We start from the raw sequence: 23,515 nt of genomic DNA, 5'->3' as shown, positions 1-23,515 counted from the left end.
GATGTGCAGGTGAACATCTGCTTGATGTGGAAAGTCTTCTTGGGGCCTGGGATGGGAGTGAGGGAGGAGGTGTGGGGGCAAGTGTAGCACTTCCTGCAGTTGCAGGGGAAAGTGCCGGGTGTGGCTGGATTGGTGGGGAGTGTGGAGCGGACAAGGGAGTCACGGAGAGAGTGGTCTCTCCAGAAAGCAGACAAGGGTGGGGATGGAAAAGTGTCTTTGGTGGTGGGGTCGGATTACAAATGGCAGAAGTATTGGAGGATGATGCATTGGATCTGGAGTTGGTGGGTTGGTATGTGAGAACGAGGGGGATTCTCTTTTGGCGGTTATTGTGGGGACGGGGCGTGAGGGATGAGTTGCAGGAAATGCATGAGACACAGTCGAAGGCGTTCCCGACCACTGCGAGGGGGAAGGTGCAGTCCTCGAAAAACGAGGACATCCGAGATGTACGGGAATGGAATGCCTCATCCTGGGAGCAGATGTGACCGAGAATTTTCTACAGCATCATATTTCCAGGTCAATGAGAAAGTAAGTACTGGTTGTTTGGAATGATATAAGTAGTAGATCAGTTCAGTAGCAGAACATTACGGGGATAGTGATCAACATATTATAAGTTTCAAAGTGATAATGGAGAGAGAACAAGCCAGCGTAAGAATACCTAATTCAGGGAAAGCCAACTTCAATGGGTTAAGAATGGATCTGGGTCAAATAAATTGGATTCGTAGGTTTGTAGGAGAAATGGTAGCTTGACCATGCGCTGCCTTCAAAGAAGTGGTCAGGACACTGTCAAGGTTTATTCTTTTGAAAGGGAAAGGTAGTGCAAACAAATCCAGAGCTTTTTGAAAGACAAAGGGCTTTAAAAGGGCAGAAGAAATTATGACAAAGAAGAAAACAAATGTCAGAAACAAATACTATTGCAAACCAGGCTGAATGTAGAGGGCTCAGAGGGGTGATGAAAAAGCAAGTAGGTGACACAAACAGGGAGTATGAGTAGAGGCTGACTGCCAATATGAAAGGAAACTCAAAAGTCTTCTACGCATTTAAATAAACAGAAGTTGTAAAAGGAGAAGTGGAGATGATTAGGGATGAGAATGGAGGTTTACATTTGGAGGGCAAGGGCATTGCTGAAGTGTTAAACAAGCGCTTTGATTTTGACTTTACAAATGAGGAAGATGCTGTCTCATCCACAGTGAAAAAGAAGAAATCCAGTCACTACAGGGTTTAAAATTGACACTATGGAGGTATTGGACCAGTGGTCTATACTCAAAGCTGACAAGGCACAGGTATTGGATGGATTCTGCGGAAACTATACAGACACTGGCAATATTTTTCAGACTACTTTCGACTCAGCAGTGATCCAGTGACAGGAGAATTGCAAGCGTTACATGTTAAAAAAAAACAAAAACAAACCGAGCAATTATAGTCTAGATAATCTAACCACAGTAGTTGGGAAACATATTAAGAGTATATTTTGGGACACAAATAAAAATCACGCAAACAAATGCGAGTTAATTACTGGGAGCCAACGTGAATTTATTAAGGGGAAAACCATGTTTCACTAACTTGCTAAAGTTTTCTGAGGGGTGATAGAGAGGATTGAGTGCAGAAATGCTACTGATGTGGTGTACATGGGTTTCCTGAAGCAGTCTGGCACAGTGCAACACAAGAAATCTTTTGGCAAATTTAGAGTTCATGGAATAAAGCAACAGTAGCATCACAATTTCAAAAATTGGCTGAGTGTAATAAACAGCATGTAATGGTTAATGGGCTTTTTTGGACTGGGTTAAGGTTTGTAATGGCGCTCCTCAGGGGTTGGTGTTGGAACCTTTAATTTTCCTTATAGATTAATCACTTAGACCTTGGTGTATTGAGAACAACTAGAAATTTGCGAATAATCCAAAACTCGGAAGCATGTAATTTGTGAGGAGGATAATGCCGAACTTCAGAAGGACATAGACAGGGTTGCGAAGTAGACACATAGGTAGCAGATGAAGTTCGATATTGAGAAGAGTAAAATGAAACATTTTGGTCAGAATAATGTTGAGATGCTGTGTAAAATAAAGGATACAATTCAAAAGGGCATACAGCAGAGAACTGTGATCATAGGTATGCAAGTCATTAATGGTGGCAGAACAGATTGTGTGAGCAGTTAATAAAAAGTACAGTTTTCTGTGGCTTTCAATAGGGCATTAGAGTATCGGACCATGGAAATTATGATAAACTTATGCGAGTACCTTTCCATCCTCAGCTAGAGTCTGGTGTCTAGTTTGGGTGTTGCACTTTAACAATGATGTGAAATGTTGCAGAAAGTGCAGAAAAGATTTGAAAATGGGTTCCAGGATGAAAGATGTAGTTACAAAGATAAATTGGAGAAGCTAGTACTGTCCCCCTTGGAGAAGAGAAGACTGAGGCAAGATCTGAATGGTCTGTCATGAGCTGAGTTGTGAAGATATTGTGAATGAGATAGGACAAATTTAAAGTTATTAGCCAACTTGAGATGAGGACAACAGAAGTCATGAGAGTAGATGGGGTCTGAATTACGTCGCCTCAGTGGGTGTTGACATTCAAAAGAGAATAGTTACTTGAAAAGGAAGAATGTGCAGGATTACGAGGTTAGGTCAAAACAGCACTGGGTGAAATGCTGACTTGCAGAGTAGGCTGAATGGGATGAATAGCCTCATTTTGTGCTGCAACGATTCTACGAATCAATTCCCATTGAAGAGATAAATTCATGCTACCTGGATCGTTTATTGATTACTAGTATAAAGGTAAAGTCACCAAAGCCTCAGAAAACCACAGGGCTAAAGACAGACAACCACTTTAACCTGAGAGTCACCACATGAAGCTGAGAAGACGGACTTCCATGGTAAATTCAGCCAGTGTGGGAACTGAACCTGAATTGTTGGCATCACTCTGCCTGCAGAAACCTGCCGTCCTGCAAACTGAGATCAAAAGTTTGTATGGCAGTGAAATTAAACATGTGATTCTTTTAATCTAGATTGCTTTCCCACAGTGATCCAAAGTTGCAAAGTGAGATTAGGGTCAGCATATTGACAGCAGTTTGAGGTTCAAGTATCTGAGTATTAATGGCACTGTGAGGGTTGAGTGTTGGTGTACTGATGAGGTTTAAGTATCTGTGCACTGCCTACAGTGAAATTTCAAGTACTTGTATGCATGGCAGTGTGATGTTTAAGCATCTGCATTTAGAAGACAGAGCAAGACCTTTTTCTACTTTTTAAATACTATTTGTTCCTGTGATGTTGTTGGCTGGGGCTGGCATTCATTGCCTATCTCTAATTGCCCCCAAGAAGGTGATATGTCCCATGTGATTGCTGAAGTGACGTGGTAATCTGGGGAGAAGGTCTTTTGTGATTTACCACTTCAATTTTGGGCTTTCAAATTTGAGAAAGTTGCTTCTTAAAAATACTTTCCAATTTTACATTTATGACTTGCATTTTATTCATGTGCCAAGCTCCAGCAGTAACTTTTAAAATGAAATATGTCTTATTTCAAATGTGAAGTGTTGACAGTTGATATTTACTCTAATAAAGTAGGCAGGCAGTAATAGCTTAATAGAATGCATCTTGTTTATGATTCCTGGAATAATGAAAGATAACACTCATGATTTTCACACCATTCCCAAAGGAAACATCATCTAGAGAAATGACTATATTAGCACTTAACAGAGAGATTCCCAGCCAGGTTGTTTATAAAATGTAGTGTTTGCCATTACTTGACTAAGGTCAACATAAGCATTAATACCAGTTGTCCAGTGCAGTTTCCATGTGCAGCTTAAAATCTTCAACGGACACTGAAACATCAATCAATGCTGGACAATATAGTATTTCATATATTACATTCATGAGAGTTACAACAAAAATAGTGTGATTCTGCCAAACTTTTATTTCTGGCAGTAAACAAGCACTCAACCTAAACAATTCAGAATCTTAAAAATACAGGCAATGATGTTACACATTACGAATGAATACAATCCTGAAGCTGATGGCTCGGTGAGCCTCATGTATGTTCAGTTTTGAGTTGCTAGATATGATCAAAGTCTGCCCCATTTAGCTCCATAGTATGCCACATAGCATGATGGAAGGTATAATCAACGAAGGAACTTAAGACTTAAGAACAGGGGTTGGCCACCTGAACTTTGAGCCTGTTTCATCATTCAATAAGGTGATGGCAGACCTGGTTGTGGGCTCCACTCCGTTTTCCTCTCCCAGTCCTGTAACCCTCGACTTCGTTGTCAATCAATAATCTCATGCAGAATTAATTTACAGACCCTGCCACCATTATTCTCTGTGGGTTAGAATTCCACATACTAATGACCCTCAGAACAAAATTCTCCTCGCCGCTAACAAATTCCGGATATTCACTCTATCAACTCCCTTCAATAAGATCACCTCTCATTCTTCCAAACTCCAAAAGATACAGGACAAACCTGTTTAGCCCTTCTTCATAAACCGACCTTTCATCCCAGGAATGAGTTGAACGAACCTTCCCTTTAAAGCAACTTATGCCTTTTTTCCAAATAAGGAGACCAGAACTATGTACAGTGCTTCAAATGGAGAGCCCTGTACAGCTGCACTAAAACATCCCTACTTAAATATTCCATTCGACTTGCAATAAACCACAACATGCTATTTGCCCTCCTAATCACTTCTGTATCTACGTACTAAGCTTATGTGATTGATATGGAAGGGCACCCACATCTCTCTGTGCTACTGAGCTCTGCAATCTCTCTCCATTTAAACAGTGCGCTGCTTCTCTATTGTTTCTACCAAAGTGGCTAAATTCACATTCATCCACATTATACTCCATCTGCCATTTTTTTTGTTCATTCAGTTCACCTATTTCCCTTTGCAGACTTCTACTGCCCCTTGACAACTTACTCTCTTGCCTAGCTTGGGAGGACAAGCCTCTGTCCTCATTAGGACAATGCTGTAGTCACTTCCTCAAATGTCTTTATGGCAAAACTGTACCTCTATATTGTGTCAGTGACACGTTGACAGAATGAAGTAGATTTCCCTCATATTGGGCTAAGTCTGAGTTGTTGGCAGTCGCTATTCCAGTCATCGACCATGAACACCACCCCACTTCCCATGTAACCATAGAAGGTGCAACACTGCCCCTTCAGCTCCTCCTGCGCACCATCCAAGGGCCGAAACAGTCTTTCCAGGTGAAGCAGCATTTCACTTGTACCTCTCCAATCTCGTGTGTTCTATTTGCTGCACCCAATGTGGCCTACTCTACATTAGAGAAACCAAATGCAGACTGGGTGACCACTTTGTAGAATATCTCCACTTTATGCACGAACATGGCCCCGAACTTCCCACAACCAGTTTTTTTTTTAACATTGTGTCCTGCTCGCATGCTCACTTGTCTGTCCTTGACATGCTGCAGCTCTCCAGTGAATCACAGCACAAACTGGAGGATCAGCATCTCGTCATCGAACTACGCGCTTTACAACTTGGTGGACTTAATACGGAGTTCAATACCTTCAAATTGTGAACCAACTTCCATTCCTTCCCTTTCTTTGAGCTTTACCTGTTACATTCCGTGTCACCATTCCTCTCTCCCCTCCCTCTACTCTAGTGGAACTGTGTGTTAGTGACTGGGGTTATTTTAGGCTCAAATTTACTCCCTTGTGCTCCTGAAATCTTCCTGCTTCTGTTTTCACTTCAGAGGACACAAAATACATTCCAGTAATAGCTGTAAATCAGGAGAAAGGAAGGGAGGGAGGAACTTAGTGACATTACAATCACAAGGGAAGTGGTTCTCAGCAAAGTGCAGCACGGTGGCTCAGTGGTTAGCATGGCTGCCTCACAGCACCAGGAACCTGGGTTAGATCCCACCCTCTGGCAACTGTCTACATGGAGTTTGCACATTCTCCCTGTGTCTGTGTGGGTTTCTTCTGCGTGCTCCGGTTTCCTCCCACAGTCCAAAGATGTGCAGGCTGGGTGGATTGGCCATGCTAAATTGCCTGTAGTGTTCAGGGGTGGGTAGATTAGGGGGGTGGGTCTGGGTGGGCTGCTGTGAGCGTCGGTGTGGACTTGTGGAGATGAAGGGCCTGGTTCCATACTGCAGGGAATCTTTGATCTTTGATCTATGATCATGAAAGTGATGGAGCTTCAGGGCTAAGTATTTGGCAGATGGAATACAATGTTGGAAAATATGAAGTTGTTTGCTTTTGCAGGAAGAACGAGCAAATTATTACTGAAGTGGAGAACAGCTGCAGGAGTTTGAAGTTTAGATGTTTTTAGGTGTTCAAATGCACAAGTCACAATGTTAGTATGAAAGTAATCAAGATGGCTAATGTGATGCTATCCTTTCTTATTATTATTCTTTCAAAACATAAAAGTAAGGAGGTTATGCTTCAGTGATTGAGCACTGGTGTGGCCATATGTTGAATACTGTGTGCAGTTCTGGTCTCATTATGTATGAAAGAATGCAAATATATTGGAGGCAGTCTAGAAGAGATTTACTAAATTGATACCTGAAATGAGTGGGCTGTATGATGAGGACAGGCTGAGCTTATTTCAGTTTAAAACAGTGAACGGTGAGTTGATAGAAGTATAAGATCCTGAATGTCATGACAGGGTGGGAAGAATGTTTGTTCATGCAGATCAATCCAGAACTTACAGTTAGGGGCTAGCCTTTCAGGACAGAAAAAGGGAGTCTTTTTCCCCTCTCACTGGGTTGTGCAATTTTGAAACTCTCCACTACAGAAAGCAGTGGAAGTGCATGATTAATTTTTTTTAAGGCAAAAGTTGATAGATTATTGCATGGCAAGGGAGTCAAACATGATCAAGGCTAGATACAAATGTTGAATTCAAAGCAAACAGAACAAGCATGAACTTATTAAGTAGTGGAGCAAGCTTCTCCTGATTTACAGCAATTACAGGAATGTATTTTCTATTCTCTGGTCGTCTTCATATATTTGTATGATGAAACAATTTTCAAAAAGAGTAATTTTACTGAGAATCTCCATGTAAATTTTAGCAACGATACTTCCTCTATCGATAAGTTGCAAAGTTTACATATTTTTGCTGGTTATTTTGAGTTCGGGGATGTCCAGATGGTGTAATCACTTGGAATTGTAGTGTTTCAAGTACTACATGCACAATTGTGTACTCCAAATCCAACAGTGTCTTGAATGCAGTCGTTTTCTTTGCATTTCCAGTAAAATCAGATCAAAGCTCAAAATTTATTGTGTTTGATGCTTCCTGTCACTTCCATGGCTCCTAAAATAACATCCCAAGGGGTTTCTGTTCTCAGGAGTTTTGCAACATGCAGTATTGACAAGGCAGTGGGCTCATAAACAACTGCTGATTCTCACATCAGCAAGGATGGGAGATGGAAAAGTTGCAAAATTTAAATGCAGACATGGTGCAGAGGGGAGTGGGGACAAGAAAAAATAGTGATGACGATCAGTAGCTCAGTGGTTAGCGCTGCTGCCTCACAGTGGACCTGGGTTCAATTCCCACCTCAGATGACTGTCAGTGTGGAGTTTGCCCATTCTCTCTGTGTCTGCGTGGGTTTCCGCTGGGTGTTCTGGTCCTCCCACAGTCCAGAGATGTGTGGGTCAGGTGGATTAGCCATGTTAAATTGGCCATAGTGCTCAGGGATGTGTAGGTTAGCTGGGTTACAGGGAAAAGGGATGGGTTTGGGTGGGATGCTCTTCAAAGGATCAGTATGGACTTGCTGGGCTGAAGGGCCTGTTTCCACATGCTAGGGATTCTTTGATCTATGTGTTGAAATTCAGGTAGCTTGCATTTTATCATTGAAAGGTATCTAGGAAGGTAGAAACGTGGCAGTCCTATCTAATTGCAACCACTGAATATAAGACTTGGGCTGCAATGTGAGTCAAGAATCGGAACGCATTTGGTCCAGTTGTTTTATATCGACATTGTGCAATTAATGAGTCATTTCTATAAGTGATCCAAACCAACAGAATCCATGACAACAGCATCTTTAATAAAGGATGTTTCAACATCACTTACGTTGTTATTAGCAACACGAGAATTTGACAGACAAAGGGTCAGACGTCACATGACACCAGGCTATAGTCCAATAGGTTTATTTGCAATCACAAGCTTTCGGACGACTGCTCCTTTGTCATTTCACCTGATGAAGGAACAGCACTCTCAAAGCTTGTGATTGCGAATAAACCCACCGGACTAAAACCTGGTGTCATGTGACTTCTGACCTTGTCCATCCAAGTCCAACACCAGCACCTGCACATTATTACAGCGATAGGACGTTGGAAGAGAAGCAGATCATTCATTTCCTCAAGCATCTACTGCCATTCAACCAAATCATGGCTGTTCCTCAATCTCAATGCTACTTTCCATGCACTATTGCCACATTCCTACATCATCATTATATAGTGTATTATTAAAATAAACAGATGGAAGAAGGAAACAATTCCAATTTAATTGGAAATCAGAAAATATTCAAACTTCACTCTTTTAGGCAATGATGCTACTTCAAACTCTCATTCAAATTAGTTCCTTTCATTAATTATTCAAAACTAAGCACAACAGCAAAAACTGTACAAAAATATGTGTAGTGTGGTCGACCCAATTCTAGACATTGTATTCTCCCTAACCATCGGGAAACAATCTCCTCTGAGCACTTGGAAAAGATAAATATGGTTTAAAAGAGAGACATTTAGGTTTTCTCTGCATCAAATGCACAAAAGGACACAGATACTCCACTCTCAGCACGCACGCAAGAACAGGAAGATTAGCCTTTGGCAATGTTAGCAGCTGGCTTCAGTTACTCAAGGCTGGCAATAAATATGTTTGATATCCAGAAGGCAGAAGTACCATTGCTGGCGCTCCCTTTTTGCTACTTTCACCACAGCTGGTTTCGTGTGAAGTACTGATCTCCAGATATTGCTTAAATATTAACAGGTGCTGAGCTGGGGTCAAGAGTTGCTGAACAAGAGGTGCTTCTTCAATCCCTGAACTTATTTTATGATATCCATTCCCACAGTTTGAGAAGGCTTCCTTTCCATAGAGTACAAAAGCGGGAAGCCTGAAATGAGGCAGTAATGTCGCTGGTCTCGTCATTCAGAACCTCATGCTGATGTTCAAAAGCCATGGGCTCCATTCCTATCCTGGCTTCGGGTGAAATTTGAAATCAGCAAAAATCTGGAATAAAACAGTCCAAAGATGTGCAGGCTAAATTGCCCGTAGTGTTCAGGGGTGTGTGGGTTATAGGGAATGGGTCTGAGTGGGATGCTTCAAGGGGAGGTGTGGACTTGTAGGGCCGAAGGGTCTGTTTCCAAACTGTGGGGAATCTAATCTAAAAAAGTGAGCCTGAAGGTGACCATGTAACCACTGTTAATTGTCAAAGCTGCCACTGCTATGTGGTCTGGCTCACAATGTGGATGACTCTCAAATGTCATCTAGGAAATTACGAATGAACAATACTCTCATCAATTAGAAAAATGTACAAAACATTTCCAAATATTCAAAGCAGCTTGTTTTCTCATTTCTAGCTCATTTGGTGGAATGTGATTTTTATTTTTAAAAAAATTGCATCTGCTTAATATTTCAGTAAACATAGAGTGAGCCCGAAGCAATTTTGTGGAACAGTGCTATATACTCAAGTTGTGCGTACATATCTGAGGAGTTTTGCTGCAGGTTTTCAATATTCAGTCAGCAAAATGATGCAATAATGTTTTACAAATTCAAGCAATTTGGGTGAGTGCAGGGAGCTCAGGATCCAGCAGGATAAATTCCCTGCTCCCCTAAAACATTCCGTCAACTGCAACTTTTTCCTCTCCACCACTCTCCTTCCATCTTTTCCCACCTTCTTTCCCCATCCTCACTCCCCACCACTTCTTCTATGACTCCTGCTCACCGGCTTCCTTCTGCTTTCCAGCACATCCTCCTCCATCTGTTTCTTCCTCCTTAATCAAACTCTGATTGGCCAGAATATTTAAATTCACTTTCCTTCTACACCCACTTGACTTCCATCTCAAAATTCAAGTTCGATCTTTGACAAAGTCTAGAAGATTAACCACAGCGTTGTAGGTGTTCCCACACCAATTGGACTGTGGTGGTTGAAGAGGTCACCTAACTCCTCCTTTTCCAGGGCAGTGATCACCGAGCCGGCAAAGCCCATATCCTTTGTGGTCTGAGTACTGCTTTGAAGGTTGAAATAAGGACTGAAGTGCCTTGGGTCACAGTCAGACCTCTCCTGATTCTATTATTCCGTTACTCTCAGGCTTTGCATCTAAAACACTCCCTCAGCTTGGCCCTCCTCGTTGTTAGGAGCTCCTTAGTTTTGCTCTTCACTAAAACAAGAATTTTAAAATCTTTCAACCAACAAACTTTCGACTGAACCTTGCTTGATGAGAGGTAGTTTCTCTTCTGCAGCCATTCTGGTCCAAATTTAACTGCTGGAATACATAATTATCCCCATAATTAAACGGATTAATCAGGTAAACTGGTCACATGATCCTTCACTGGAAGCCAGGTATATTACCACAAATCTCCTTTTAAAGAAACTCAGTTCTAAAAGTGATCATTATTCAAATACGAAATATTTTTGTCCCTCTAAAAGCAAATGGACCTTTATATTGGCAGCAGTTTAAGTTGGGTTCCTATGTGAACATTAATGGAGTCACCATATGATACTAAGTGAAAGTGGCTACAGTCTTCTAAATATTGAGTATTGAGGGTGTATAGGAACTAATAGAGGCAGGCATAATACTACAATACAAAGAAGGTAGGATAGCATTGCTGGCTAAAAAGGATAGTAACACAATAGTGAGGAGGGATATTAGCTCCAATGAAGTGAAATATGGATAGCGGAAGAAAACAATAGTCGGGGGTTGTATGCAGACCCTCAAACAGTAGTGGTAATGTGGGTAAGATATTAAAGGGAAATGAGAAATGCAAGCAATAAAGATATAGATTTAATTATGGGTGATTTTAGCATATAGATTGGGTAAATCATATCAATAATAATACCACAGAGCAATGTGCACAAGTTGATCTTCTGGATCAATACTTTGAGGAATCAATTAGAGTACAGGTCATCCTGGATTTGGCAATGTGTAATGAGAAAGGAATAACTGGCAATCTAGCTGTGTGAGGCTTCTTGGGGAAGCGTGTTCACAATATGTCAAAATTCTTCATTAAGGCAGAGAGTGCCATAGTTGATTCTGATCCTAAAGTCCTCAATCTAAATAGAGAAAACTACAACAGTATGGGATGGACATGGCTATGATAAATTGGGGAGCATTACTTAAAGGATGACAATAGATAGGCAATGGTATGGAGGATCAACAACAATTGTTCAGTGCTGTCTGATACAAAAACAAATGGGAAATGTCATGGGCAACAAAGAAAAATAGGAATAAAGAACAAAGAGGTGGCAGGTCAATTAAACACATACTTTGGTCCTTCCATCACAAAGGAGGACGCAAATAACATCCCAAAAATGGTAGAGAATACATAGTCTAGCATGAGAGAGGAACTGAAAGGAAAGTAAGGAAGAGGATCTGGGGAAATTGATGGGATTGAAGGCCAATAAATCCATAGGGCCTGATAATCTACAGAGTATTTGAGGAAGTGGTCCTAGTAATAGTAGATGCATTGGTATTCATCCCTTAAGATCCTATGGACTCTGGAACAGTTCCTATAGATTGAAGGGTAACTAATGTAACCCCACCATTTTTTTAAAGAAAGGTAGAAGAGAAAATTATAGACTGCTTAGTTGGTAGTGCAGAAAACGTTGGAGTCCATCACAAAATATTTAATGGCAAAGCGCTTAGAAAACAGTGACAAAATTAGACAGAGTTAGCATGGAATTACTAAAGGAAAGGGAAGTGCTTAACAATTCTATTGGATTTGCTGAGGCGAATAAGTAGTAAAGCTGATAAGGGGGAAATCAGTGGATGTGGTTTATTTAGACTTTCAGAAGATCCCAAATTAGAGTTTAATACATAAAATTTATCATGTGTTTGTGGCTATTGTGTTGACAGAGATAGAGAACTGGCGAGAAACAAATTGTAGGAATAAAGGCGTCACCTCCTGAGTGGCAGCCAGTAGCCAGTGGGATACCACTGGGATCAGCGCTTGGACCCCAGCCGTTGACAATATATATTCATGATCCAGATGAGGGAGCTAAATGTAATATTGCTAAGTTTGTAGATGACACAAAGCCGGGTTGGAGGGTGAACTGCGTGGCAGACGCAGAGATGCTTCAGAGTGATTTGGACAAGTTGAGAGAATGAGCATATACATGGCAGATGTAACATAATGTGGATAAATGTGAGATTATTTTCTTTCATATCAATGTCAGGAATATTATTGTTTGACATGTAACTGAATAGGAAAGGGGGAGATGCAATGAAACCTGAGTGGTATTGTACACGCATGAAAGTAAGCATTCGTGTGAAGTAGGTGATGGAAAAGACAAATGGTATGTTGGCCTTCATCGCAGCTAGATTTGAGTAGAGGAGAAGGGACGTCTTGTTGCAACTATACAGTTGGTGAGATCACACCTAGAGTATTGTGTCTGAGAGTACTTTGGTCTCCGTATCTAGAAGCGGCAATGACATATGGGCATTATTGCTACACTACTGATCAGGACACCCAGGCAATGTTCTGGAGATGTGAGTTTGAATTCCGCCATGAATTTTGATTCAATAAGTATCTGGAATTGAGTGTTTAATGGTGACTATGAAAACCATCGTCAATTGTCAGAAAAAGCCCATCTGGTCAACTAATGTCTTTAGGGAGGGGAGCTGCCATCCTTACCTGGTCTGGCCTTCATGTGATTCCAGACCAGCAGCAATGTGATTAATTCTTCACTGCCCCCTGGGTAATTAGTGACAGACTATCAATGTTGGCCTAGCCAGTGACACACATCCTGCGAATGAACAGTAAAAGAAAGGATGTTCTGACAATGAAGGGAAAACAACAAAGGTTTACCAGAAATAATAGGAACAGCAGATGCTGGAGAATCTGATATAACAAAACGTAGAGCTGGATGAACACAGCAGATCAAGCTGCATCTTAGGAGCACAAAAGCTGACATTTCGGACCAGAAGGGTCTAGGCCTGAAACGTTGGCTTTTGTGTTCCCAAGATGCTGCTTGGCCTGCTGTGTTCATCCAGCTCCACAATTTATTATCAAAGGTTTACCAGACTAGTTTTTGGAATGGCAAGATTGATGCATGAAGATTGATTAGATTGCTTAGGGCTATATTCACTGGCGTTTAAAAGAGTGAGGACAGGATCTCATAAAAACCCATAAAATTCTAACAGGACTAGACAGGGTAAATGCAGGACTTTACCAGTGACTAGGTCACAGTTGAAGGATATAGGTTAGGCCACTTAGGATTAAGAAGAGGAAAAATCTCTTCACCCAGAGAGTGGTGAGTCTACAGAATTCTCTGCCATGGTAAATAGGTGATAAGAAGGAGATTTCAAGAAAGAGTCAGCAATATTTCTTCAGGCTAAAGGGAGTCAAACGATATGGGATAAAAGTGGGAAGAGGGGACTCAGTTGGATGAACAGCCATCAATATGCTGAATGGTGGAGCAAGCTTGAAAAGCTAAATGGCTGATTCCTGTTCCTATTTTCTATGTTTGTATGCTACTGAAGGAACTCCCATTTTATGATCCCATTTAAGACAGAGTACTGGACAAGCTGGATCTCTGTTCTGATCTGGCTTGATAGATCATAATCTTTTAAGGAATATTATGCATAGAAGGAGCAAGACAAGAAAAGAGCAGCAGGATTCTAGGATTTAATTGAAGTGCCAAGATTGAAAACTTTAATACATTAACTTGAACGAAACTCATATGAGCAATTTTCAATTAATAGGAATGGTAATTTATTCTAAACCAGATATAATATATATACACAACTTAGACTTTAGTGTTTACTTATATTGTGCTTCACCAAATCTCACTAAAACCGTGACTCCTTTGCAAGGCTTTCAATTCTTCCATTTTGAAGATCTAACCATAGAAATATCCTCAAACCTCAGAGTCAGACTGCTTCAATGATGTTTTTGTAGTTCATTTTTTTCTTCCAAGGCTGGTGATCTCAGGGCTGGTAAGAGTTCCTCCAGGCACATAAATAACAGCATATTTTCAACGTCTTTCAAACAACTATCTCTACCGAGCTGCCACAATTTCCTCAAACCTTTAATTGTTCTCAGCTGCATCCAGCAAATAATATGCCTGTTTTCCTTCACTTCACTTTTAGTTGCCTGGAACTGTCAATGGCTTTCTCCTGCCCTAAATGCCCACAGTCTTTTGACAGAAGCACATATGCTGCCTGAAGTCACTTCTTTGTTTCAGCATTCTCCCAGCTACTACAGTGCTAATTTCTATTAAAAATAAACACCAAGATAAATTGAAATCATTGAACCTTCTTAAGATCCACTCATTTCCAAGACAACATAGCCAGGTCCATCTTTAATCTGGCTGTTTGGTTTACTCATGTCTTTAAGCTAACTTTGCTCTGATATCCTCCTGACTGCCATTACAGTGAGTTTTGTCTCCAGCTATATAAACGACCTGCTGTTTTTATAGCTTCAGCTCTTCTATACTGATTCCATTAAACCAATCCAGATAACCTTTTAAACTGCCATTTGTTTTAATCATTAATGTTCAACATTTTAATTACTTTACTTTCCAAGCTCTTAAAATATCTTAACCCATTCTTTTAAGTGCATTACACTTCAATGACTTCACCTGCCTGTTCTGGTGGGGACAAAAACAAGTTGTGGCACTATTTTGAAGACTAGGCATCCTGTTAAGTATTTATTTCTCAACTAACATATTTTTTAAAAGTTAGAATATACAGTCATTGTCATATTGCTGTTTGCGAGTTGGCTACGTGCAATTGGCTCGGCTTTCTGACATTACAAACATGGCCACAACTTCAAAAAATACTTCATTGGTTTGAAGATGCTTTGAGATGTCCAGTGAGTGGGAAAGGTGTTATATAAAATATCAGTCCTGCTTTGTTTTTCCTCTGAGGTAATTTATAAGGTCATATGAATTTTAATGTATAAATGAACAGAGGATGATCTCAAATGAAATGGTACAGCGTGATGTCTGGTCCTTAACAGGACAGCTCAAAGTCAGTGTGTTAAGGTTTCTGGCTCAATCTGGTTTTAGTATATTCTTGCATCCTCTGAAGCATTCACCTCTTTCCAACGTATCTGTTGTCTACCTTTATAGAGAATCTGCTTGACCACCTACTGTATGAAAGTAGCAAGGCCCATTTTGGTGCCTGTAGCTTACTGGTAAAATGCAAACAAGGCCCGAGGTTGAAAACCTCAAATTCATGATTTTGGATAGAAACTGTGGGCATATGTCCACCTCACCTTCACACTGGGCTCAACTTGGAAATCCCCACAGAGATAATGATTTCCCTAGTCTACTCCTAATTATCTATGCATAGAATAATCACTTTATATGAATAACAATACTATCTAATCAACATTGTGCAATGGTTATGATCTGGTCCAGTAGGAAATTCTAATGGAATTGCACACCAACATCGAAGGGCTGGATTTTGTGGTCAACAGTGAACAAATAGCATCTGCTGATCATTGCCCTTCCATCTCTCCAGGATTTGTCATGGTTTTTACTTTGCAATTTTCAACAGCCAATCAGTGAAAACAGTATGCCATGCTCTACAGTGGAGCTGTAAGATGTGTAAGCAGGAGATGCTGTACAACCAAAAGGAGGCTATCTCGCCTCTATCGTGTCTGGGTTTGCCATCTTTGACACCAACAACTCCCTTTTCCTCAGTCCTGTAATTCCTTTCCCACGAATGTAAACAAATCTTTCTGCGCCACACAGACTCTAAAGCAGGAAGTGTCATTTACAGCATTTAATAAATTGTAAAATCATATACAGCAAGTAAAATTGAAAATGAAAGATTGTTTTTTATTTATCCGTCTCTATACAAAGAAAAAGTAAAAAAAAAGTTTTAAAAATTAAAAAGAAACTCCACTGAAGTGATTGTAATGAGGTCTTCCCTCACAGATGAGTTTCTGATTGGGGCTAGTAATCTGGTTCAATCAAGGAGCCCTGGCTGACAGATAAAAAGAGGAGTGTCAGATGACTCTGATGAGGCTGCGCCAGAGTCAAGGAATTTCCAGATATAAATAAAGGGTGATTTGATGACAGATATTGGCCTCTGTGGCGTTATTTAACCAGATCTGTAAATTTCAATTTTCAGGGCAAAATAAATTGTTGGACAGTAATTAGAATTTATTATAGCTAAAAATTCACTTCCCTTCAATAGGCCAGTAGAAAAGTACTACAGATGCCAGAAATCAGAACTAAGAACAAAAGAAGCTAGAACAACTCAGTGGGCCAGGTAGCATCAGTGGAGACAAAGAGGTAACATTTCAGCTCAATGACATTCATTAAAACTGACAGAAACAGACATATAAAGTGAGTTAAGCCAGTAGAAAGGAAAAAGATGTAGGAAGAACTAGATCACCAATTTATTATCCTGCACTTACTGCCCACAGTATGGTCTTGTCTACAATAGGGAGACAAAACATGGAGATGGTAATTAGAACAACTTTATTTAGTTTGAAAACATGACCCTGAGCTTCTGGTTGCTTCTCGTATTAACGTTCTGTCTGGCCCCATGCTGACCTTTCTATCCATATCTTGGTAGAGTGTTACAACGAAGCTCAAGACAATCCCAAAGAACAACACCTTACGTTTCGGCGTGGCATAATGCAACGTTCTGTACTCAACATTATATTCGAAAACATGAGATCGTAACCCCTGTCTTCATCTTAATAAGTGTTTTTTTTTCCCTTTGTTTTTCAGGGTTGGTCTTCATTTTGTTTCTTTATTTAATGTCACATTAAGATGGTTTTTAAGTAGCATTTCATGTCTGACTGGGACATAATCTTTGAATCTTTACTATATCTATTACCACTATTTTCAGCTGTTGCATCATGATTTTTCTTTTGCTCGTGAACCTCCTCTGGCTTTGATCTAATTACAGACGTATCCGTTGTTTGTCTCACTCCCTACCCTCTTCTGCCAGCTTAAGAATTGTTACATTTTTATTTCTTTCCTGCTCTGACGAGAGGGCATTGACCTGAGATGTTAACTCTGTCACTCTACACAGATGCTGACTGATCTGCTGAGTCATTCCAGTTACTTTTGTACTGATTTTTTCAGGTACGTTCAGTGCAGAAATACTTCATCTTTAGTCTGTGTACTGAATGCCCAATTTGCTTTCCAAATACTGTCAGAGTGAGGCTCGCTGAAGATCAAGACAAAATGCACAGGAATTTCCAAACTTCTCCGAGTTTTGGACATATAAAGGCAGGATGTTGCTGTTCAATTCACCCCTCAATAACTCTGAGCCTCAGGGTTAGTTCTTACTGCAAAAATATGGATCAGTAATTTGGTAAGCAATTATTTTTCACTTGCTCAGAGCCAAATTTAGGCCCAGTTGTAATAAAGATTAGCTATTAAATAACATTTAAGAAAGCCTCCAATTTAGTTCTCAATAATGGAACCAGCAGCAGCTCAAGACATAATCATATAATATGGAAGAGAAACACTAACTTGTTTTGTACGGACTCAGCACGAATGATAGGGCATGGCAAGGTGACAGACCTTTGCTAATGTTTCAGCTACTAAATTTCAACAGTAAATATTCTTAGTGGCCATCACTTGGAAAATATCAGCATCTTCTTTCTGACTAACATTCTGGTTAAGGCTAAAGAAAAACCTGTGCAAACAATCCCTTCATAAGTCTGTACCGAAGAGTAAAGATGCAACTATGAAGTCAAAGCATCACTGCATTATACACGTGGTTTATTTTGAAATTTAGCTTGAGTTCAAAACTATAATATAATAACATCACATAAAACATTGATAAGACAAAATTCAATTTGGCTGATGGGAGATTGTTCCATATTGCAGCATGGGAAGATGGGAGCAGGAGCAGACTACTTGATCTTTAAAGATTGTTCTGCCATTTATTAAGAATGTGACATAGCTTTTGTCCCTCTTCCCCATTATCCTTAGCTCCCTATAGAACAAATATTCATTTAAAATCAGCTGTGCAATAGTCATTAATGCAGTTGCTGCTGGATTTTCTTCCTCCGTGAGCTATGATTTACGATTGCCCGAGGGAAGACATTTTTTCCCATCTTCATTTGAAATAGGAGACATCTTATACTCAAACTACATCCCTTTGTTCTAGTTTTCCCACAAGACAGGACATATTCTCTCAACACTTATCACATGAGTTGGAGGGGTACTGAGAGATATAGGCCAATTGTTGGCAAATGGTACGAGATTAACATAGGTCCAACTCCAACCAGATATCCTAAGGATCTGTTTTTGTGCTCTAACTTGTCAAGCTCTCACAGAATCTTGCACGTTTCATTCTTCTAAGCTTCAGTGAGGATAGGCCCAACCTGTCAACCTTTCTTTAGAAAATGAACAATCTATTCAATCTAATAAAGAACAGAACTCATTATTAAACAGATAGTGCAATGGCTGGCCTCCTAAATGACGATCCATTTGTAAAGTTTTTTTTCTTTATCCTTTCATGGGATATGAGCACCTGACGCAAGGCCAACTTTTGTTGCTCTGTATCTAATTACATTGGAACAGAACAGTTCAGAACACAGTTATAGTCAAATATAGGGGAGGCAATGGCCTTGTGGTATTATCATAGGATTGTTAATCCAGAGACCCGGATAACATTCCAGGGACCTGGGTTCGAATCCTGCCACGGCAGATGGTGGAATTTGAATTCAATAAATATCTGGAATTAAAAATCTCATGATGACTGTGCATCCATTGTTGATCATCAGGAAAAACCCATCTGGTTCACTCATGCCCTTGAGGGCAGGAAACCACCATCCTACTGGTCTGGCCTACATATGAGTCCAGAACCACTGAAATGTGGTTGACTCTTAAGCGCCTGGCCAGTGATGTTCTTGTCCTGTGAATGAGTAAAGAAAAAAAAACATGTGGCAGCAGGTGGAGTCACATATAAGCGAGACCGAGTCAGGACAGCAGACTTCCCTCCTTAAATGACATCAGTGGGTGAATCAGATGGGTTTTTGTGACAATCAACAATAATTTTACTGCATCATATACTCCAACTAGCTTTCAATTCCAGAGTTATATTAATTGCATTTATATCCCACCCAGCTGCCATGGGGGTTTGTGAATCTATGCCCCTACAGCATTCGACTGGATCTTGGAATTATTATTATTCCAATAAATATAACACTATTCCACTGGGACACTTACATTTGAACCGGATGACCGTGTCTGTCAACAGCCACTCAAATGCCATTTCTGCCCAATCCTCTTCATTTAGTTTAAGCTTAACTTAATCCCCTTAATCAGTAAACAGCAGAGCCTTGTTCTGGGTTATATAACTCAACATACTCTTTTATAACACAAACCAAGAATGACAGTGAGTTATACTCATGGACACACTTTACAACTTCTTTTTCAGGAATTGTATTTTGAATGATATATACAAATTAATTAACGTGAAAATGTAATGAGAAAGAATGTTTTTTCTTGAAATAGGAATTTACCAAGATGGCCACATTATTTCTTGGCAAGGACTTTGATACTCATTGTGGTCATGCTTTTGTGGCTAGATACCTTTTGCAAACTTTGTTTTTGTGGCTACAGGCTCCTGCAATTTGCAGATGATCAGGAACTGAAGTTTACAACAAACTGAGCAGGTTGGAGCTGGAATCAAATCATAGGGACAAAGGAACAAAGAAACAGAAAAGGCACACAAGTAGGTGCTTCAGTGGAAGTTGCCTGTTGTCTGCAGTTAAAAACTTAGTTACCACTCTGGACTTCTTACAAACGTGTGGATACTTCCAGAGAACGACATTCGAACACAAGGGGTCTGGCCAATTGAAGGAGGGCATATCAAAATTAGAACTGGGAGAAAAGATAACTGAACTGACTTTCCAATTTTTAATACCTCTGTCAATCATCTATTTTCCCTATTTATTTGTCTGTGTGTGTGTGTGTGTGTGTGTGTGTGTGTGTGTGTGTGTGTGTGTGTGTGTGTGTGTGTCTAAGTGTACATGTATAAGAGAGCATTTATGAGTGGATTAAGGTTTTAGTAAATAATGTTTCATGCCAATGGTTTATATCATACCAGGAGGTATGGGATACAGGTGATTTGGCTGTCTGGATTCAGAATTGGTTGGCTGACAGGAGGCAGAGAGTGGTTGTAGATGGTAAGTATTCTGCCTGGAGGTCAGTGCTGAGTGGTGTCCCGCAGGGCTCTGTTCTTGGGCCTCTGCTCTTTGTAGTTTTTATAAATGAATTGGATGAGGAGGTTGAAGGGTGGGTTAGTATGTTTGCTGATGACACAAAGGTTGGAGGTGCCGTTGATAGATTCGAGGGCTATTGCAGGCTTCAGCGAGACATTGACAGAATGCAGAGCTGGGCTGAGAAATGGTAGATGGAGTTCAACCTGTATAAATGCAAAGTGATGCATTTTGGAAGGTCGAACTTAAATGCTGAATATAGGATTAAAGGCAGGATTCTCAGCAGTGTGGAGGAACAGCGGGATCTTGGTGTTCAAGTGCATAGCTCCCTCAAAGTTGCCACCCAGGTGGATAAGGTTGTTAAGAAAGCAAGTGGTGTTTTGGCTTTCATTAACGGGGGATCGAGTTTAAGAGCCGCGAAGTTACGCTGCAGCTCTACAAAACCCTGGTGAGACCACACTTGGAATATTGTGTCCAGTTCTGGTCGCCCTATTGTAGGAAAGATGTGGAGGCTTTGGAGAGGGTGCAACGGAAGTTTACAAGGATGCTGCCTGGCCTGGAGGGCTTGTCTTACGAGGAGAGGTTGACTGAGCTTGGACTTTTCTCTCTGGAGAGAAGGAGGAAGGGAGGTGACCTGATCGACGTGTACAAGGTAATGAGAGGCAGGGGTAGAGTCGATGGCCAGAGACGTTTCCCCAGGGCAGGATTGACTGCCACGAGGGATCATAGTTTTAAGGTGTTAGGAGGAAGGTATAGAGGAGACGTCAGAGGGAGGTTCTTCACCCAGAGAGTTGTGAGCGCATGGAATAGTTTGCCAGTGGTAGTCGTGGAAGCGGAATCATTAGTGCCATTTAAGCGACTGCTGGACATGCACATGGACAGCAGTGAATTGAGGGGAACGTAGGTTAGGTTATTTTTGGATAAGGATTATTCCACAGCACAACATCGTGGGCCGAAGGGCCTGTACTGTGCTGTACTTTTCTATGTTCTATCTGTTCATCTGTAACTATAGTCTAATGAATTGCAATAAATAGTAGCTCTTGTTGAGTACAGAAGTTTCATCCCGCATCTCACTTTCCTGAAATCTAAGGAAAAACATTGTTTAAAAAAAATGCATCTTCAATATAGACTGAGTAGCAGGGCTTCAGCTAATGATACAGGACCTAGTAAAATAATTTCAAGGAACAGATTTCATTCAGTGATGCTATAACCAACAGTATATCACTGGGAGTACAGTTCTTAGAAGCATTAGGAAGGAACATTCTCTAGTAAATCACCTGTGCCAGAGAAGTACTTCGGTTCTTGTTTAGCTCTGATCCGAAATCTCTGTGTCTGGCCCCTTTGTTACTAGAGTTGCACTTGTAACAGGTCCACCTTGTCTGTCCTTCAGTTCGAATGCCACAGTCCTTACTCTGGAGACACTGAGAATGGTAGATATGGCCACAGCTGGAAATGAAAAGAAACACGGGTCAACAAAACTCCTCATTGTTGGCTGATGGCCAGCTCAGAGGGAACTATTTACAGAATGCAAAAACTTACATTTTAAAACTTCATATCTAAAACACTGGAATGTGCACAGGTTAAGTGGTTGATAGTGAGATATTCATAAGATCTATACTGTTCCCGCACCCCAGGTATTATGCATTGTTTGATGTCAATGCAAGCCTTGAATTTGAAATTCAAAATTCATCAAATTCCAATGCTTTTTTTTAAAAAAGCTATTTATGATAGATTTTATACTTGTCTTCATCAAACAAAAGCAGCAAGTCTTTTTAAAATTTTAGAAGTGTCTTTGTGAGCTGAGGAATAGCTAGGCTATTTTATTATTCATTCCTGTTTGTTCAATCACTGAGTCCACCACAAAATGCATGATTAAAGTGACACATGGGCCACATAGGCTGGAGGTGGCACCTTTTTTGGACTTGTCAGGCAATAATGAAGCTACTCAGTTTTACAGAACAACCTGGCAGCTTCTCATAGATTCAGAGTCATTTAGCATAGAAACAGGATCTTCAGTCCATCATGTCGAGGCCAACCAACAAAGGAAATCATACGCATCTCATTTTGGATGTGAGTTTGCTCGCTGAGCTGGAAGGTTAGTTTTCAGACGTTTCGTCACCATTCTAGGTAACATCATCAGTGAGCCTCCGACGAAGCGCTGGGGTTATGTCCTGTTTTCTATTCATCCGGTTAGGTTTCCTTGGGTTGGTGATGTCATTTCCTGCGTTGGTGATGTCATTCCTGTTCTTTTTCTCAGAGGATGGTAGGTGGGCTCCAAATCAATGTGTTTGTTGATGGAGTTCCGGTTGGAATGCCATGATTCTAGGAATTCTCGTGTGTGTCTCTGTTTGGCTTGTCCTAGGATGGATGTGTTGTCCCAATCAAAGTGGTGTCCTTCCTCATCTGTATGTAAGGATACGAGTGATAGTGGGTCATGTCGTTTTGTGGCTGGTTGATGTTCATGTATCCTGGTGGCTAGCTTTCTGCCAGTTTGTCCAATGTAGTGTTTGTCACAGTTCTTGCAAGGTATTTTGTAGATGACGTTTGTTTTATTTGTTGTCTGTATAGGGTCTTTTAAGTTCATTAGCTGCTGTATTAATAAAGGAAATCATATCAGATCATATCAATCATATCAATCCAACAAAGGAAATCATACTCAACTCATTTACCCACATTTGGATCACAACCTGCTACGCCCTGATTTTTTAATTGGTTGTCTCCATTATCAGGGTTAAATTCCATCTGCTATTCCTCTGCCCAATTTACCAGCTGATCAAAATCAGACTCTAGCCTGTCACCAACCTCCTCACTATCAAGAATGCAATTTTTGCATCATTTGCAAAATTACGAATTTTACCTTCTATATTCACATCCAAGTTGTTAATGTACATACCAAAAAGCATGGGTGCCAGCACTGATTCACGCAGTACACCATTAGAAGCGATTCTTATTACAGAAACAGTCCCCCTCCGTCATCTTTTGCATCCAGTTTCCATACTTGCCTTGTATTCCATGGGCTTTAAACTTTTTTGGGAAGCCTCCCTTGAAGTTTTACTGAAGTCCATATCAGCTGCACTGCCCTCATCGATAGATTTAGTCACCTTTTCAAAACGTGCAATTCAATTAATCAGACAAAATCTCCGTCCAACAAATCCATGCTGCCTGCCTTTTCAAATATTGATTAATCTTGTGCCTGGGAATACTTTTTTCTAATAATT

At 40.5% G+C, this 23,515-nt stretch overlaps 1 protein-coding gene across 3 annotated transcripts in view; it reads right to left on the bottom strand.

Moving 5' to 3' along the window:
- vps8 (VPS8 subunit of CORVET complex) overlaps positions 1 to 23,515 on the bottom strand; it is a 537,289-nt gene that overhangs the window by 132,829 nt on the left and 380,945 nt on the right. For all 3 annotated transcript variants that reach the window (XM_048534818.2, XM_059647115.1, XM_048534821.2), the window contains one exon: positions 21,575 to 21,743. In XM_048534818.2, coding sequence (XP_048390775.1) covers positions 21,575 to 21,743 — 169 coding nt within the window. The remainder of the gene's footprint in view (positions 1 to 21,574; positions 21,744 to 23,515) is intronic.

The sequence above is a fragment of the Stegostoma tigrinum genome, chromosome 7 (assembly GCF_030684315.1).
Source record: "Stegostoma tigrinum isolate sSteTig4 chromosome 7, sSteTig4.hap1, whole genome shotgun sequence".
Taxonomy (NCBI): domain Eukaryota; kingdom Metazoa; phylum Chordata; class Chondrichthyes; order Orectolobiformes; family Stegostomatidae; genus Stegostoma; species Stegostoma tigrinum.
This window is presented reverse-complemented; position numbering and strand designations above follow the sequence as displayed.